Below are 18,202 nucleotides of genomic sequence, written 5' to 3'. Positions count from 1 at the left end.
GTGCTGCACTGACTGGTGTGTCATCTGTGCATCATCCAGAAGGAGAAAGAGAGGCACAGGGAGAAGGCAAGAGGGAATTAAGGCGGGGATACTCAAATGTAAGGTAACGCTGTATGAATTTTTCATCCGCCCGCAGCTGTTTTCATAACCTTTTCTCGGGGCAGCCATTATGGTTTCCGCAGAGCCAGGGAGTCATCGGCGCGTCAAGCTTGGCAGGTATGGGAAGCTGAAGGAGCGTGAAAAACAGCTGAGGTGGGGTCGTTGGCCATTGTGGCGGGTCAGCTGGGGAGGGGGGGGACGAATGTGTTGATCCCCTTGAGCCTTTGGTTTTGTACAAGAAGAAAACAGGCACGTGTGTTGTAGTAAATGGATGTCCCTGGCAAGTTTTCCTCAGAGGGAGTCAGGCAGGAGACCACATGCTTATCCCTGGAGAAACTGCCCAAACCTCTGTGCCAATTTGGGTCTTGCTGCTGGTGCATGATGGGAAAGAAAAAACATCCCGCCCACCCCTTTTCCCTCCCATGTGAAAAGCCGCCTGACCTGAATAGAGATTCAGACAAATAATACTCGTTCTGTAAACGAGGGCAGACTAAACTTTTTGAGTATTCATCATCTTAAATCCCCCTCATTCTCCTCCAAGGTGAGATTTGGGGCGGGAGGACCGCAGCATCATGCTCCGGTTGGTGAACCGAGGGAGAAAAGGCAGGGCAGAACACAGTGAGGAGCGAGAAAAACAAGCAAATGTGACTGCGCAGTTGAGTGCTGCAGCCCCAGATTCCCAATCACACTGGGAATCACAACACTTTTTTAATAATTCAGGATGAATAGGGGAGAAAAAAAATTCTGCAGCAAGCGAGGAAGCCGGGAAAATGCCAGGGAGAAAAAGACCCATTTTCCCAGTCTGAAGAGGTGTCTGAATGAGTGCTGTAGTTACACGATACAGATCTACAGAGAGTTATTTTAGCAAAGTGGATTGCTATGCTACTTGTTATGTTTATGGTCTTGGCTCACTCACACTATAGCAACAGTCAACTCCACCACAATGCTTTTGAATCAATTTACCCCGTCGATTTCACGTTGTAAACATCCAATCTAAATACTCTTTGTGGGTCATAGCTCTGCCTGTACCTGAGGGCACTTTTCAAGCACCAAACAAAATCTACAATTATCGTGGGTAGATTGTTTCAATTTGTCGAAGCACCAGGTAATTTTCCCAGACAAGACTTTTCTTCTACCGTGGCGTTAAATTCTAATTAATTTAGTCTCAAATGAATCAGTTCATTTGGTTGTTTTACTTCTCCGACCCTGGCCCAAACCACGTCTCTTCTTCTTAATTTCTTACTACTGGCAACAAGGTAGCAAAATCCCCCAAAAAATACATTTGCCAATTAGTCAGAGCCCTTGTGATTTTGCCACTCTTGCTAACAATTCCAATTTATATTAATTATTCATTTTGAGTCGACACACACAGAGCTGTCTGTGCCGGGAGGGCTTGAAAGAGAGGAAGTGCTGCAATGAGTGTGTTGACACTGTTGTGTTGCAAACACCGGCATGTGTTCTGTTGTTTCCATGTTGCATTCATTTATGTGGATAGCGTTCAATAGTCTTCATATTAAAATCTATGATTCCTGCATCAAATTGGATCATACTATCGTTAATGGATCTGTAATTACATGTACGCATATGTCTATATCTGTACACCAGCTGCTGCTTTGGATAATATATTTACGTGACCGTAGTCATCTGTTTATTCCGTCCTTATAAATCAGCATTCAGAATGAAACCGTGCCAATCATCCTGCAGTCGCAAGAGGCAACGAACCAGACAGAAAACACCTCGGCTCATTGTTCATACGGCTGTCTCTTTTCAATAACGCCTTGTTTATTGCCGTGACTGGAGATAAGCTGGAGCTCCGTGAATGTTGTGCTGCAGGGGGTTTATTATTCTGATCTGAGGGGTCACAGAACTGGTGCTGAGAGGTCACGACCTTTATGTTCAGGCAAACTCCTCAGGGGGGAAAACTGCTTTCTTTGCCTAGTCTATGTCTAAATACTGCACAGGCACACACACACAAACAAGTAAATAAACACTTCTTAGATGTCTCTTATTAATTAACAAGCCTAAGAAGACGTCAAGAACTATAAATACACTACTGATAATACATGCAGCAAGAGTGAGCTCATTTGCACAGACTGGGATCTGTGTCCATTTGCGAGAATACGGATAAATGCGATTTGCTGGGATTCAAACTTTGAAATATGAAAACTTATTACTAATTATTTTGAATTGGCAAGACTTGGTCTGACATATTTTAAAATGTTTAAGCGTATATGATATAAAAAGGAAAAAAGGTCTTGTGTAACGGAAGCAGCAGAAGGTTTGCTGATGCGCCTCGGAGTTAGGACCGTCCCCCAGGATCAGATCCTGGTGCCAGGCTTTGCACAGGCTGAATGTGAGTTGCTACAGTTAAAACCGATAAAAAAAACAGATAAAAACCGCCCCTCCACCCGTAAAAAGTGTCCTCTTAGTGAAGGGGGGAGTAAAAAAAAAAAAACGAATAGTTTTTTCTCCTTTTACTTCCAACGCAATTTCAAGCCCTTTGGGCAGCTCCCCTTCTTCGTCGTCTCATGATGGACACCGCGCCCTGGTCTCCACGGTGACTCACTCTTGCATGGAGAGGTACAAGCGGTAATAATAACCAGGAAGGGCTGGAACTACGGTAGCTTGTTAGAACGCTCATTTTAGTAGATAACTCTGGAACACAATACATGTCGATCTATGACGCAGTTTTAACTGTTAACTTTAAAGTATAAACTGTTTTGTTTCACACGTACGTGGTCACAGTATCACATTTTTCGGCGAGGACTATACGGGCCACGATGAGTAGACGAGTGAAGTATGGAGAGAGAGTGCTGAAGCGTTTTAGTTCTATAGAAGTGCTCGCACCTGCTGGGTGGGAGGCACGGTGCTGAAGAGGGCTCATACACTGATGTAACAACAATGGTGTGACTCTCCAAAAGAGAGGGAGAGTCAGAGAGTGTGTGTGTGTGTGTGTGTGTGTGTGTGTGTGTGTGTGTGTGTGTGTGTGTGTGTGTGTGTGTGTGTGCGCACACTTTCAACCAGAATGCCCCATCTGCTCCCACACGTCGCTGAGAGCCATTCTGATCAGCAGGATAATAGTGCCATCATCGCATGGTTTCATAAGCCAAGGGAGAGATGAGAAACTGACTAAATGTATGCATGCCATCAGACAGTTGCAAACCTGCTGTGAGGGGCCTGACAGATCGGGCTGTGGGCGAGCCTACTTCTCGCTGCCACATCATGTAGCTTGTACTGTGTGGAGACTTTGGGACAAGGATGATGTTTTAATCAGAAAGCAGGTGTGGAATTTGGAAAACAGCTCTTTGAAATGTAAGGAAGGGGAGGGGGACCCGGGCCAGTTTCTTTTCCGATTAATTCATTTTACCTGAACATTAATTTATTTCCTTCTGGTTTCTTTTTGTAATTTCTTTTTCTGAACAATTTTCCCATTTAAGAAATGTTATTTCTACTATGTTATTTCTACCCGGGAAGCAATCTTCAAGCGCCACCTTATATGTTTTTTCTGTTTCCTTCAACCCTCTGTCTCACCATCTTATCAAGTGACACAAAGCTTAGAACCTTCACCTTTAGTGACGTGGTTAAAGAGCATGTTTGACTGTTTTAGTGTGTGCGTGAGGGTGCTTATGGTCTAGTTCAACAGTGTAACACAATCTTAATAACTGTTTCTTTGTAGAAAAAGCAGAATATCCTCATGAGTGCAGGTCCATCAGTCCATCAGGTTGGTGGATCAGGTCGGTGGGCGAGCTTTGACCCCCCCCTGACCGATCCGCTCTCCCCCTTTTTTCACTCTCTCCTCACCAACTATTTGTACTTTGTGCTTGATTTTCATTATTTACAATGTAATTTAATCTATTTAGTTCCCCTTGACCAGTACGTCAAAGGCTTTTCCACCACAACCCAATATGTGTCAGAAAGGTGTGCTGGTATAATACCGCTGGCCTACTACATGCAAACATCTACCGTATACCTCTTTGGCATGCTTTGCGGTCTCTCAAAGAGAATGTCTCACATTTCAGAGAGTGCGAGACAAATATGTAAAGGGATGTAAGCGGAGTAAACAATGCAGCCTGCCAAACGCAGCAAGATGAAACGCGTGAAAGCAGATTATTGGGACAACGTGGCCAGGTTTCTGGTTTGTTGTCACAATCTATGGGTTAAAAGTTAGATCCAGATTGGTTGACTGACTGATCGGCAGCTAAAGGAGGGTTCAGTCTGGAAAAGCTGCTCCAGTGGACGTTGTGCGTTCAGCTGCCTATCTGACAACGAGTGTTAACCCCCTGCATCCATCAGTGGAGAGAGCAGCCGTGACACACAGCGCCTGCTTCTTCCATTACAGCCCTGCCAGCGCTTCATTCTTGTCCTTGCACTCGTTCTCTCTCTCTCTCTCCTTTGCCCTACAACTCCTTGTTACAATAATAAAGTCTTCTGGCCCCCCTCTGTGCCTATGACGTGAGCAACTAAACAAGTCTTTTAATAGGTTTTTTTTTATGTTACCTTCTCCCCAGCGCCTCTTTGTTTTCCCTTGATGCCCCAAGTCTTTGAGGAATGAGGGGGCTCACGTTGGCAATAGTGCAAATTAGCACTCAGACGCGTTGGGATGAAAGACCAGCTCTTATTATGGCCCAAACGCATGAGCACACTTCTGGGAATAGAGATGTGTAAATGAGCTCAACACACCATGCACTGTCTTTTCTCCGCCGTTGTTTTGAGGATGTGCTTGTGAAGACAGGGACAAATCTGCTGAGTTAATGTCCCAGCCCGATGAGTTTTAGCTTCAAATGCGATCAATCCCCCCCTTACCTAGAATTGTTACCACCATGGCAGTTCATAAATCTTACATAGCCCCAGCTCAGCAATATAAAAAGTCCATTCCGCCAGTTGTTGTTGTATGTTCTGTTTATTGTTTTGCTAGAGAGCTGGCAGTGGATGACATCTATATTTACCCTCTAGATTACGCTCCATTTCCAAACAACGTTTTAACGTCAGGCAGGTTTCTGCATTGGAGCTGGGGACATATTAGCGTGATTGCTGAGGGCAAACTGTTGGCTATTCCCTACCATCTGGGGGAAAAAAAAAATACTGGTTGTGTTTTCTAAGAGTCGGAGCTGTCAGGGGTGCACACATGGCTCAGACAGTACTCTTATACTGGGGTGTTGGGGCAGAGCCGTGGCTGTGTTCACTGTCACACAGTGGCATCTGTGTTCCCCGGCCTCCCATGGGAATTGAGCAGTGTGTGATTTAGGCCTTGAATGAGAGCAGCAGCCATGAGAGATGAGAGACAGCATAGATGGTAGTGACTATCCGTTGGCCTGACTTTTCTTTTCTTTTTTTTGAAAGCTGGCGAGGCAGGATTCAGCTTTCTCTTCAAGGTCCTTTGCCAGCCACAGCAGATGGGTGGAAACCTCTCTTCGGGAATAAAAAGCAGCTCTGAGGTTTTCCCTTTTTGTTCGCCATTAAAATGTATATCACCAAAAACTAAACCTGCGCTGCCATGGAGCCATAACAGAAATGCTACCTGGATTTTAGCCTGATCAACGTGCACAGGAAAGGCTTCATTAGGATGCACAACTGAAAGCCTGCAGGATCAAGACTGATTGGAATGTAAAACGACGAGCTACGGGCTTCACTACTTCTCACTGCTGCCTCTACGCCTCCATCGCTAAGCAGGATTTCCCCAGACACACCACATGCCAAAATTAAAATAAAAGGCAACATCAGCTATGGAGCCCAAGGATGTGATGCAGCACCTCAGCAACATACATTAGACATTTTTAACACATACACCATGTGTCACAATCCACCTCAGCTTGCCATTTGAGTCCAGCTCGGGCTTTGTACTCTTTACCAAGTAGTGGAATAATTAGCTTATCTTTGGCACACCGAACGGCACCTTGCACCTCCATTGTGTGTTTGATGTCCTGTGTTTTTGATGCAAGGTCTTAATGGCTTGAATGGTTCCTATGAGTGAGTGCCAATGCTGAAGAGCAAATCTCATTTAAGAGGGGAATCAGTCATGTCAAGGACTTCGCTCTTGTTCACAGTGGCGAAACACATGGAGAGACTGTGAGAGACGTCCTATTTGCAACAGAAATACAATTGAAATTTCCATTTTGAAAAAGGATATACAGGGTGAATTGAAACTGGCAATTCCAGTGCATGGTTATCCTCATTGTACAATTCTCAATGAAGTCAAAACATGGTTCTTCTTTGTAAATTTTGTAATTTAAGTCTGTGAGAAAACTGTGAGGTTCACGTCAAAATAAGTTTTGATTTTGGAAAAGGCCATGGCCTATATTCTATAATTACTACAGCACCATCTGTCTCTCACTCCTGACTTTTAAATAACACTCAGCCATCCTATCTTTTGGATTCCAAAGTAAATCCTCTTGTCCTCCTCCTCCATTATATAAGACAACAGCTGGTGCCAGCCTGTATCTCATCGATCCGCTCCTGAAAGAAAGGTTTATTTAAATTATATTTGCCTGTGTGCTAGACATACAGCAGTTGTTCTGAATGTCAGATGGCTGTAAGGAAAAAGCCAAGGTTACTTTGTTTGGGTAGACCCCAACATGATTGCACTGGCATCCAACAATTTGCCTAATCACCCTGCGGTAGGTTAGAGAGGGGCTGACTTTGTAAGTGGTTCTGCAATAGCAGTATCAAAGGCCACGGCGCGCATTAACATCGCATGACTGAATTAATTCTAGCAGGATGCAGTAATAACCTGAGCCCTCAGTGTTCCTAAAAGTCAACCTGAGCCGTGGCCGACGTATGAGCACAGATAGCATTTGCCAGAACACAGACACGGCAGATATTACAAGCACTCAGGCTCAGATGTGACTGTGACACTAGCCGGTCTCATTAAAGCCACGGACAAGGAGGTCGGCTCTCGAGGAACGATAGAGCCAAAGACGGGTGCCTTGGAAAAACGGAATGGAAAGATGATTGCTGCTCCTTTTTCCTTCATCACATCCCACTGGGTGTTTTAATTTCACTTAACAACCAGAGCAGAAACTTTAATTTGCAGGCATCTTTAAACAGGCCCACTCGAGACTAAATTAGCCATTGTTTTCACGTCTTTTCAAACATCTTGAAATAAATGAGTTCTGACTGTGACTTGGATGGAGTGTCAGATTAATCGGACGTATAATAACCACGATGAATCAATGCCAGCAGTCAGATCAGTTCACGCTTAATGTCACACATGCTTTTGAGGTCACATGCAAACCAAATCCCAAATCTGTTTCTTTACTTGATAATAACAAACAGAAATGCTCGTGACAGACGGCCCCTTCTCCCTTTTTCTTAACCTCTGCTCTATCTTGTGATGATGTGCCACTCTACCTTGAGGACTCCCTAACTCTCAATGCCAAAAGGGCAGATGCCCAGGTGCTGGTGTAACTGAATTCCTGTCCTCGGCACATAAAGGCAGTGTCGCCTGCGGTGCGAAAGGGGGAGAGCTGTCAAAGTAAAAAGAGAGCACCTGGGATTACTGTCAACGTCTCCTGGACTGCCTTGCTCTCCCTCCCTCCCACACCTCACTCCTGTCTCCTAAGATCTATGGCATACGCATTGACATTGACCTTTAAACTCCAATTAGCCACTTAAACAGAAATTAATTATTAATAATAGAAAAACCAACAGGGCTTAGGTTGTTTGTCTCTTTCACCTCATTATCATCTGCTAATGACCATCCTTGCATCTCATTTTCACAACAAAGGCGTTTGCACCAGAATCAGTTTTTTTTAAAGGGCAAATATTTTGAGTTCCTTTCTCTGAATGTCCTGTGGATTTAATTACTCAGATGTCTCTTCAGACTGCATAAGTAAGAAAGTCCTTAGCTGCACAAGAGCACTGCATCCACTCCTCAACCCAGAGCCCTCATGCTGTAATTCAGTGTGAAATAGTTGACAGGGAAGTGTGAAAATGCCTCCCAAAAAAACATTTCATGGCAAAAAAGAAAAAGTGACTTGTACACCAGTCAATGCTGTCTTAGCCACACAAACACGCCCTTGTTAATTATTTGTCATCTTCTGTCACGTGGTGAGACTGTGCCAGAGGCTTCCATGGAAACATTTGACTATTGCCCACTAAATAAATAGCTTTTGGATTGGAACACTCTCTTGTGGCTATATAAGGTGTTTATAGTACACTGAGGAAGCCAGCATTGCGTGGCTGTTTTGGTGACTAAGCTGTCCAATGATTGGTAATATTCCTCTGTCACTCACTCACACTCACACACACTGTTGTCTTGGATAGATCAATAGACCTTGTAGCGGGACTGTAGCGAGACTCCAACAGACTACGTTGGATGCGGCTTGCGGGGGAACTGTCGACAAACCAACGCAGGAATAATGAAGCGTCCTTTGAGCCTCCCCAACACGCACCGCCGTGAGGAGAATATACGAGATGTATGAAACGAAGTGACGACGTTACATCAGTGTTGCTCTCACTGACAACATGCAGACTCCGCAGTTCAGTAACGTAATGGTCTCCTAACCCGGGCCGTTTTTAGCTAACTTTGCAGTAAAACTCTTTATAAAAATCATCGTGTCATGTATTCAAGTGATTTAATGGTGTTAAAGTACGCGTTAGCTCCTCACCCTTTGAGTCGTCTTAACCAGAGTCGGTAAAAGGACTTCCTTTTTTTGTGCTAAACTACTTTACCTCACTAACTGGGACCCTTACTACTGAACATATACATTATGCATTATGCATTATTATGTTCCTTGATAAAAGACAAATGTTTCTTCTGGTACCTGTTCCGAAAATTAAAAAAACATATTCATAAAATGTATGTTAACTTACTGTTGCTCCGAGAATGCCTCTTACATTGTTCTGCTAACATTACTTTAAAAATAAAAGTGTACACACTAGTTTTTATGTATGTATTATTACATATTGCGCATAATGCGACTAATCGCTGTTAATCGCAGAACAATTATGCAATTAATCAAGTTATATTTTTTGATTTTTGTTACATTTGCCCCAACTAAATTTTATTTTTCATATTCCGACAGGAGTAGAAACTGTGTCCGCTCTGAATTCCTTTTCTATTTTTTAGGTAGCTTTGATCGATTTTAGGGGTTTATACTCTCTAAATGATCCTTTTTACTTTCCTTCAGTCATCAGTCCACACTGCCTCTCACGGGCACGAAAACACAAGCCCGGCTGAAACGTATACAATGCAGAGTGGACAAGGAGGGATAGCAGAAAGCTGACACTGTGGCAGGATTAGGAAGATGATAATATGAGTGGGGAATCTATTTTCTTTAAATAGATATCTCTCTGGGCCCTGACGATGGATCAAAGTTTGCAACATATTACAGATACAGTACAGTGGGAATGTATTGCTTTTGTGCAATGTTGCGTAGTCCTTTAAAAGCACTTGCGTGAGGTTGGCTTGGGGGCACTGCCTGCGTATCTTTGAAAGGAAAAGCCTTTGTTTGTTTCGGAACAAAGAAAGACCATTTGGTTTTATGACTTAAATATTTTCCATCAGAATCATGAGCAAAGCACTTGTGGTGCACGAGTCGTATTATTCTTTACATCTCACAGGCAGCACAGAGCCGCCCCTTGATGTGTGGGGTGATTAGGTGCTCTGACGCCACCATGAGACACAGCACAAGTGAGCAGAGCGAGGAGCTGACCAGCAGAGAACGCAGGTGTTTCCTTTATGTAGCATTTATTGTGCTTGAACTAGCAGATCCCCCAATCCTGTCTGCCACCACTGGAAAAAAGATGAGCAATGTGCTTCTTTAACGTCCGTGCTCTTAATTGTGGTCCATTTAAAATGTCCATCCATCCATCCATCTTCAACCGCTTATCCGGGGTCGGGTCGCGGGGGCAGCAGCTCCAGCAGGGGACCCCAAACTTCCCTTTCCCGGGCCACATCTACCAGCTCTGACTGGGGGATCCCAAGGCGTTCCCAGGCCAGTGCAGAGATATAATCTCTCCACCTAGTCCTGGGTCTTCCCCGGGGCCTCTTCCCAGCTGGCCGTGCCTGAAACACCTCCCTAGGGAGGCGCCCAGGGGGCATCCTCACCAGATGCCCAAACCACCTCAACTGGCTCCTTTCGACGCAAAGGAGCAGCGGCTCTACTCCGAGCTCTTCGCGAATGGCTGAGCTTCTCACACTATCCCTAAGGGGGATGCCAGCCACTCTCCTGAGGAAACCCATTTCGGCCGCTTGTACCCGTGACCTAGTTCTTTCGGTCATGACCCATCCTTCATGACCATAGGTGAGGGTAGGAACGAAGATTGACCGGTAGATCGAGAGCTTTGCCTTCCGGCTCAGCTCTCTTTTCGTCACAACGGTGCGGTAAAGCGAGTGCAATACCGCCCCCGCTGCTCCGATTCTCATTGTCATTTAAAATGTATGATTACTTAATGCCACAGGATTTCCTAATCGTTACAATTATCTATGGATGTTGTCTATCACTTGAAGTGGAAGAATAAGGAACTGAATGTTGTGCTTTTTGGATTAGTATTACCATTGCTGATGTGTTTGGCAGCTTGCACAAATATAAAGGCTGCCGGATCAGCAGTGTTCTTGCAACGCATCTTTGTTCTCTCTGAGCTAAACTCCATTAGAAAATGCTCATCACGTTAAATTAAGTCAATTCAAATTCTTATCTTGCTAGTCTGACGCTTCCAAACAGCACACCATACGATAATTGTGTGCTTGTGTGTTTGTGTGTGTGTGTCTGAGCAAGTGTGTGTGCACATACAAAGAATAGCGTTTTCTTTTTTAAACTTTCGACTTGTAGTAGTCATACAATAATGATGTAGTAGAGGATTTAAAAAACATGCGCGAATTATGTTGTCTGTCATTTTCTCAAGTAAATTTCCAGTCCCTGCTAATTTATTTTTATTCTGTCATTAAAAAGAATGGAAAACATTGGCTGCCCATGTGGGTGAGAGAATCTATTAGGTGAGCAACACATTAGTCACAGATCATCCTCATGGTGATTGAAATACAAGGATTTTGCACGTTTGTTTGTTCTTGAGTTTAAAGGGAGTCGCACATTGAGTTGTTTTTGATTTGAGGAAGGATGTGAGATGGTTGGTACAAAGCAAAAAAACAGCTGACCGTCTTCCAATAATCCTGAATATCCTGTAGCAGGAATTACTGCACTTCATAGCGTATGTTCGGTCGACATCTCATCCGTTCCAAGCGCTGTTCTGACAGATCATCCCTTGTGCCCACTCCACGGCCGAATAGTTTTAAGGAAAATAGAGATTGTGAAAGCGAGACCGTCAAATCGACAGAAAAAAGTCAATACAGAGATGGAGTGACATGTATGCTTGCATTGCTATGTAAATGTGCCAGAGACCCACTCATTCACACATTGGGCTGTCCTAAAAGCGAAGAGGGGAGAATACACACAATCACGAACAGCATTCTGACTGTTTAAACAACTATTTGAGGACCATGTTGTCTCACCTGCAGTTGAATACACGCAGCAACTAATGCACACGTATAGACACACTGGTGGGTGGCGTTAACGCAATCTCATCTTGTCGCAGGATTGATCAACCTGTACAAACTCGTGGCCCACAGATGAAGAGATCAGCAGCGGGTGACAGTCAGACAAGGTGTGTGAACCCAAGAGCCATTGTTGAATCTACATTTGTCCACTCCATTAACTTCAATTCACAGCAGGCCAACCACGCGCCATCAATTTGGGAGGTGACGCCAGTGTGTGTCAATGAGGAAACTTTTCTTCTATGAGTTTGTGGATGGTGCTTCTGTGACGGTGAAGGCTGTGCCCGCCGCGTCAGCCGGGCTACATGGAATGTGTTATTTTAGGTGCAATAAAATTCAAATTCACAAGAGAACCTCTGCGCTGTTCTTGCCAACGCTGACGCATCTCTGCCTCACTATTGTGGATTCAGACACGCTGGCATACCGAGCACTTTTGGCAGGCTGGTGGAGTCTGTGCTTTGAAGTTGTTTGTTTTGAATTAAGAGATTTTCAGTGCAGCACTGCTAGGACAGTTGATCCACATACAAAAACCTTGGACAGAGCAGGGATGGAGGGTGTTTGGTGTATAAAATCCGGACATGCCCATCACCTCCGGTTTCAGCTCTCCATTTAACGATCAAAATAAATGGAGATGGAATGTATTCTGTGCGAAATCGTCTCTTTGAGGATTGATGATAATTATACATCATCACCCGTGATAGCATTTACCAGCATGGCCATTAGTTTCACTCGAAACGGAGACGGACATATTTGCTCAAACGTTAAACAGTAAAGAGTCTCTTCTGGAAACCAAACCGTGACTCACCCTAACAACCCGCAACGAAACACTTTTCATGAATGATAAATAGATCAGTTATAAAGGGCAGTCACTTTAGACAATAAAGGCCTTTCCTAAAATCCGTTATAGCTATAAGCACTCATCACTATGGTGGGTCTCATCTCCACTGGAACAGCAATCGATCTGATGGCGGCAAGAAAAACCTGTTGTTTTGTTTTTCTCTGCCCCTGAGGCACCCACCAGAAACACACACACGCTAAACAGATGTTTTTTTCACAAGACAGACTAGATAAAAACAAACATAAACAAGCATCAATTGTTATATGATGACCCTCACAAAGCACGCCTCCATGTTTGTGTGAGCACAAGGCTTTCCTTTATGGTTTGAGTATCTCTCAAGCTGCTTTTTTTCGTCCATATGGACGACATAACAACAAAACAAAGGCGGAGGCTGCTTCTCACCCACAGCAAAGTGATACACCAGACTTGGTTTAATGCAGCGGTTTCTAAAGTGGGGTCTCGAGACCTCCAAGGGTCCCTGGGGGCTCCAGTAAAATGGACAGTTTCTCACTATCATTTCACCGCCCTCGATAACAGCACAACGGTATATGTATTACTGTAGTTTGTTGTCATTGGAGATTGTTGTCAGACATCCAGAGTAGACAGTTATTCTGCTGCACGGCCAATTAACGCCTAGAAAGAAAGAGGCTGTTCCGTGGGAGAAGAGATCCACTGTAGGAGTATAGTGTGTATTGTGTATCCACCTGCCAGATATTAAAACTTTGAGGAATTCTTCCATCTTATACGAGGTGCTAAAGGTCTCGAGTGTTCATATCGTGTGTTGCCGGGGGGGAGGATAACCCTGTGAACTGAAGTTTTATCCCTCACATCTAAATGTACTGACACACAGCAAATAATAACGCCTCAGCGGAGCGGGAGAGAGATGTCTGTGTGACCCGGGAACAACTCATCAACTGCAGTGCGGCATCAGCTGCATTAACAACACACAGATCGTCCCCGCGCGTCCCGACGCACGACGTGTTCGTTCTCATCCATCTCCTTCTGCCAGATAAAGTTGCGTTTGAAATGGCGCATCGTCCGTACAGGACGTGGTGCGTTGTGAATGTCATATGTCATATGAAAACATCGATGGCCGTAGAAAGTCGCTTATACCAGCGTTAGACGCGCACACATCACGCACAATCCGCCATTGGAAAAGTTCCATTTTATACTTACCCCTTTGGAACATGTTGTAGGCGTATGTGTGACTATGTCGTCTCCGGTCCTCTGACAATCATCGATTCTTGTATTCCAGAACCTAAAAAACTTGTGCGCTTCGTTTTTCGAAGTTGATCCGGACCTTCCTCGCGCGGCTCGTTGCGTAAATGTCAGTTGTCACTCCTCACGATGTGCACGCGATCCACTGCGTTGAATTGGCACCCCGGACTGCCGTGGATTTGATAAACATTGAGAACAGGCAATAATCTCCGTTCCCCTACAAAGTCCGGCAGACCGCAGTCGGATCTGGGCAATTAGGAGACAATCGTCGCGAATCCGACGCACTGAAATCATCCCCTCGGTCCGAAATAGCGGCAACTCCAGTGAGAGAGAGAGAGAGAGAGAGAGAGAGAGAGTGTGTGTGTGTGTGTGTGTGTGTGTGTGTGTGTGTGTGTGTGTGTGTGTGTGTGTGTGTGTGTGTGTGTGTGTGTGTGTGACGAGCACACACGCACAATAGTCCGATACAACCTTTGATAGCCGACTCCTCTCTTTTAGACGCAAATGACCGAAGAGGCTGCAAATCACTTCTGGGGGCCAGCCAACGGTGAGCACAAGCAGCCCCCTCCAACACCCCCAACACCCCCCCACAGATACTCAAGCAGCTGATCTCAAATTCTTCTCTCGGTGCTTCAGAGCATTTCAAATAGCAGCATATTCGTTAAAATCTGTAATTAACATACATTATTTGGATTCACAATCCGCCTCTGATGTCGGATTATGAACGCAGACGCATCAAATCCTCCTTAATGGTGCAGACTTTGATGCTTTCGGTCGCCTTAAAATCCCCTCTCTCTCCCTCTCTCTCTTTTTCTTCTTCTCCAGCTTGACTCGCGATTGTTACGTTTCTGGGATGTAGTGTGAGAGGATCTCTCGGCTTTCCACCTATGGATCAGAGCTCGTGGATGCGCTCAAGGAGGGATAGAGTATGCTGTACCGTCTCAGACCCTCCACTGGGCAACATCCCGCTCCATCCCTCTGTCACTGTCTCCTGTCTCCGTCTGCCCCAGGAGGACACGCGCGGCTCCCTGACACCCGAGGTCTTCATGTTGAATATGATGTGACACAACAACCAAATCCAAATCTACATGTGACAACATTATATTTACTTGTAGACCCATAGGCCAGGAATATAATCTGTCAAATTGCTTGATCTATCATAAAAAGAGCCTCCACCCAAATTAATAATGGTGGACTGAGGCTCCCCCCTCTTTTACAAAGATACGCATTATTAACGGATGTAATTATTGTAGTTTATTATAACTTTTGATTTAATTTGCATATAAATGTGGTGTTTTTAATTAAGATTAAATAATTCATTCATAAATAAATTCCGATCCTACGCAAATGCCCTTGTTATATTCAATTAAATATGTAATATTTAAATGTAATATTTGTGTTTATCTTTTTTTCTTATTCTTGTTTTCTTCGCATGTAGCTTACTTGAAATGGTCGATCACCATTGCACTTGTTGTAAAGTAGGTATCCCGTAATACTGCCTTAGATAATGTATATTGGCAGTAAACCACACAAAATATTACTGGACATTGCAATATAACCCAAATAGCTACATTTAGTGTAATAAATTGTCCAAACCCTGCTGTCCCGTTCAGTTACATCGGTTTCATTGGTGCTCGACTTCTTTTCACTGACCTCCGCAATCGATTACTTCTGCCTTTGCCTTCCTCACATGTTTTATGTTTGCGAGTAAGAAACATGGCCGCGCCTGCTGCTGAAGTCCAGATTGTTCCTTCAAATAAGCCCACAGGTACAAACGCCGGATGTTTTATATGTATTTATTAGAGAAGAGAGGTAAATGAATAACTGCCATGATCTTTCCGCCTTCCACCCCGACGAGGAAACGTTACAACCGGCTGTTTCTGACACGCAGCAGTCTGGCTCTCACGTAAAAAATAACCTGACTAACCACCGCCTGACGTTTGGTGCACACGGCGCGTAGTTTCTACACACCTGCGTTCAGTGACATTCATTAACACACAGTTATCTTTCCTATGGCGTTCCGCGTTGTGACGTCTCACCTGACGTCATGACAGTGTTGAGTTGTGTATGTGTTTTTTTCTTCATTGTTACGATGAGGATCATAATTCTTGTCATTTCCGTGATTGGAGAAATACTTAAACCGAAAAGCTTAACGCTGAGCACAGCGAGGGGAACCAAACAGGCGCCGAATTATATTTTACATCTCGCCCCAGGGATTTTCTGTATTTACTCGCCGCTTTGTCCACATTGTATATGTTCAACTCATTACGTACTTGCTAAAAGAGTTAAAGAGACGTTTTAAATACATAGTTTTATATGTTATATGACATAGTGTGTCATATACACATTTGTTTTCTCTTCTTCGTCAAACTGCGCTGCAGAGTTGTTCCACGTGACGTTTCTTTGCACAAAACAGACTCCAATAACAATGATGCTTTACCAACTTCATTATTATCATTTCAAAAGAAGGCTAAAATGCTCGCTTCCTGTTTCAATACATAAACAACAAGCAACGTGTCAGACCAGCGTTTAATGTCCAATATATTTTTTAACCCTACACATATGAGACGGTTTGACAATTCATGAAATATGAATTGCTTTGTTATTAACTGTGACGACAACAGACAGGGTCACCTGTAACGCAGGTCAACGCAGATTGTGGTTATACCTTATACCCATATGATTATTGTTATTAGTCCCATTTACATTACTAGTTATTCTATTATATCCACTGCAGATGCAGATTGTTATCATCAGTATTCAACCATTATAACCATTGTAACCATTATTATTTCTGCTGCTACTGTTCGTGACTCTTTGCATGATATTCTCTGTTACGTATGATCGTTGGGCTTGATCCGGTGTTCGCAGCGCACTGCTAACAGCTAAATAATTTGTCTCTGTCTTCAGTCCGAGGACCACGGCGGGTAGCCAATCAAATTCCACATGAAATCCTGCAAGACACTGAGTTGCAGGAGGCCATCAAAGCCCTGCCTGCAAATTACAACTTTGAGATCCACAAGACGATTTGGAGAGTGAGACAAGCAAAATCTACAAGGGGTGAGCTTGTGATTTCCATACACATGATTGAATTTAAGGGGAACATGCAAGATGTTTGATGGAAAAGGGAATTGTAGAATGAGATTTATTGCAATAGTGAAAGTGTCTGGGTGGTCTCGCTTAATAAGAAAATGCCCTAATGCTCGTGAGTGAAGTCTAACCACTGCATACATTGCAAAACTGATTTTTGAAATGAGTTGCATAAGCTGAATTGGAGCGGAAGTTACTTGGAAGTTAATGTTTGCAGTAAAAAGCCCTTACATAGCCTGTATATAAGGATAATAATAACCCTAATTTATAGGCATTCTATCTAGCAGAGATGGAGCACAAAGGCTTTTTGAAATGATATCTCTGTACCCAAACCGGAGCCTTACAACCAATGTGCCACCCAACCACCAGTCATCTTGATTCAAACATCTGTACTTTATGCCCATTAACGTCAGTGTTACCACAATACAAAGTTTGTAGCGGATGCAGGTACAGCACTGAATTGTTACTCCCACCTCAGTTACTGCTGCTTTTAGTTACACTGTTAATGAATGAGCACAATGAGAAGATGTGGCATCGAGCGTCTTATACAAAAACAAGTGTGCAAGCATTATTTCCAAATGCCATCCGTCAGTGAATCTGGGGTTTCACCTACTTTTGCCGACTTTATTGTGCAATCTGTAACCTGCAAGGTTTATCCAGTGCACTTACTAATCAAAAACAAAACTACTTTCCAAAACACCATGTAGGTCATTCAACAGTGACTCTGCCATTTAAATCTTACATCACCGCACAACAAGTATTCAACAGTGCACGTCAGAAAGGGAAATTGTTACGTTTAAGTCATAATGTTTGTGGTGAAGTGATTCGGTGGCGTGTTCTCTCTTAATGGACCAGCATGGATTGGTGTCCAAGGGAAGCAGAATTATTTTTTAGAGGCAATTCCATGACCAGTGTGTTTTGGAGTTGGTTAACAGTTAACTCACAGAGTTTGTGAGGGGGAGTCTGTTTCCCTGATTATGTTATTGACAGAGTTGGAACTCTTTGCTCTCACTGCAGCTGAACGTGATCAAACTCAGATGTCTTCTCATCATCCATGCAACACAGATGTTTGTTGCAGTGTGAACAAATACAATACATCAAAATGTATTTGGATACAGAATAAGCCTCAAATAAATTAATTCAAATCAAATACAAAATACTGGTGGCCCGGAAATGTAACAAAACAACTTTATCAAGTTTCTGGTCAAAAACTACACTACGAAATATCATTTGATATAATTAATTTAATATCGCTAATTAAGTGAGGGGAGCTGGAGAGAAAAGAATCGTCCTCCACTAATGTAAATGTCAAAATGTATAGTCCTTCAGTCCTTCAGTCTCCTTGGGTGAAAATATGCAAACCAAGAGGATTGAATAATTAAAAAAACTTCCTAGCGGGGAGCCTGTGGTTTTACCGCAGAGCTTGCTGGCTCTGCTTTATTTGTTGCGTGACCTTTTTTTCATATCAG

At 43.7% G+C, this 18,202-nt stretch overlaps 2 protein-coding genes across 2 annotated transcripts in view; one reads left to right on the top strand and one right to left on the bottom strand.

Annotated features, from left to right (window-relative positions):
* rtn4rl1b (reticulon 4 receptor-like 1b) overlaps nucleotides 1-14,757 on the bottom strand; it is a 112,937-nt gene extending 98,180 nt beyond the window's left edge. Inside the window, exon 1 of the mRNA XM_040181978.2 lies at nucleotides 13,605-14,757. Coding sequence (XP_040037912.2) covers nucleotides 13,605-13,617 — 13 coding nt within the window. The 5' untranslated portion in view covers nucleotides 13,618-14,757. The remainder of the gene's footprint in view (nucleotides 1-13,604) is intronic.
* A 497-nt stretch (nucleotides 14,758-15,254) lies between these two features.
* dph1 (diphthamide biosynthesis 1) overlaps nucleotides 15,255-18,202 on the top strand; it is a 42,887-nt gene continuing 39,939 nt past the window's right edge. The window contains exons 1-2 of the mRNA XM_040181990.2: nucleotides 15,255-15,411; nucleotides 16,554-16,703. Of these exons, the coding sequence (XP_040037924.2) occupies nucleotides 15,360-15,411; nucleotides 16,554-16,703 (202 nt within the window). The 5' untranslated portion in view covers nucleotides 15,255-15,359. The remainder of the gene's footprint in view (nucleotides 15,412-16,553; nucleotides 16,704-18,202) is intronic.

The sequence above is a fragment of the Gasterosteus aculeatus genome, chromosome 1 (assembly GCF_964276395.1).
Source record: "Gasterosteus aculeatus chromosome 1, fGasAcu3.hap1.1, whole genome shotgun sequence".
NCBI lineage: Eukaryota > Metazoa > Chordata > Actinopteri > Perciformes > Gasterosteidae > Gasterosteus > Gasterosteus aculeatus.
The sequence above is the reverse complement of the archived record's forward strand: the minus strand, read 5'-3'. Positions and strand labels throughout refer to the sequence as shown.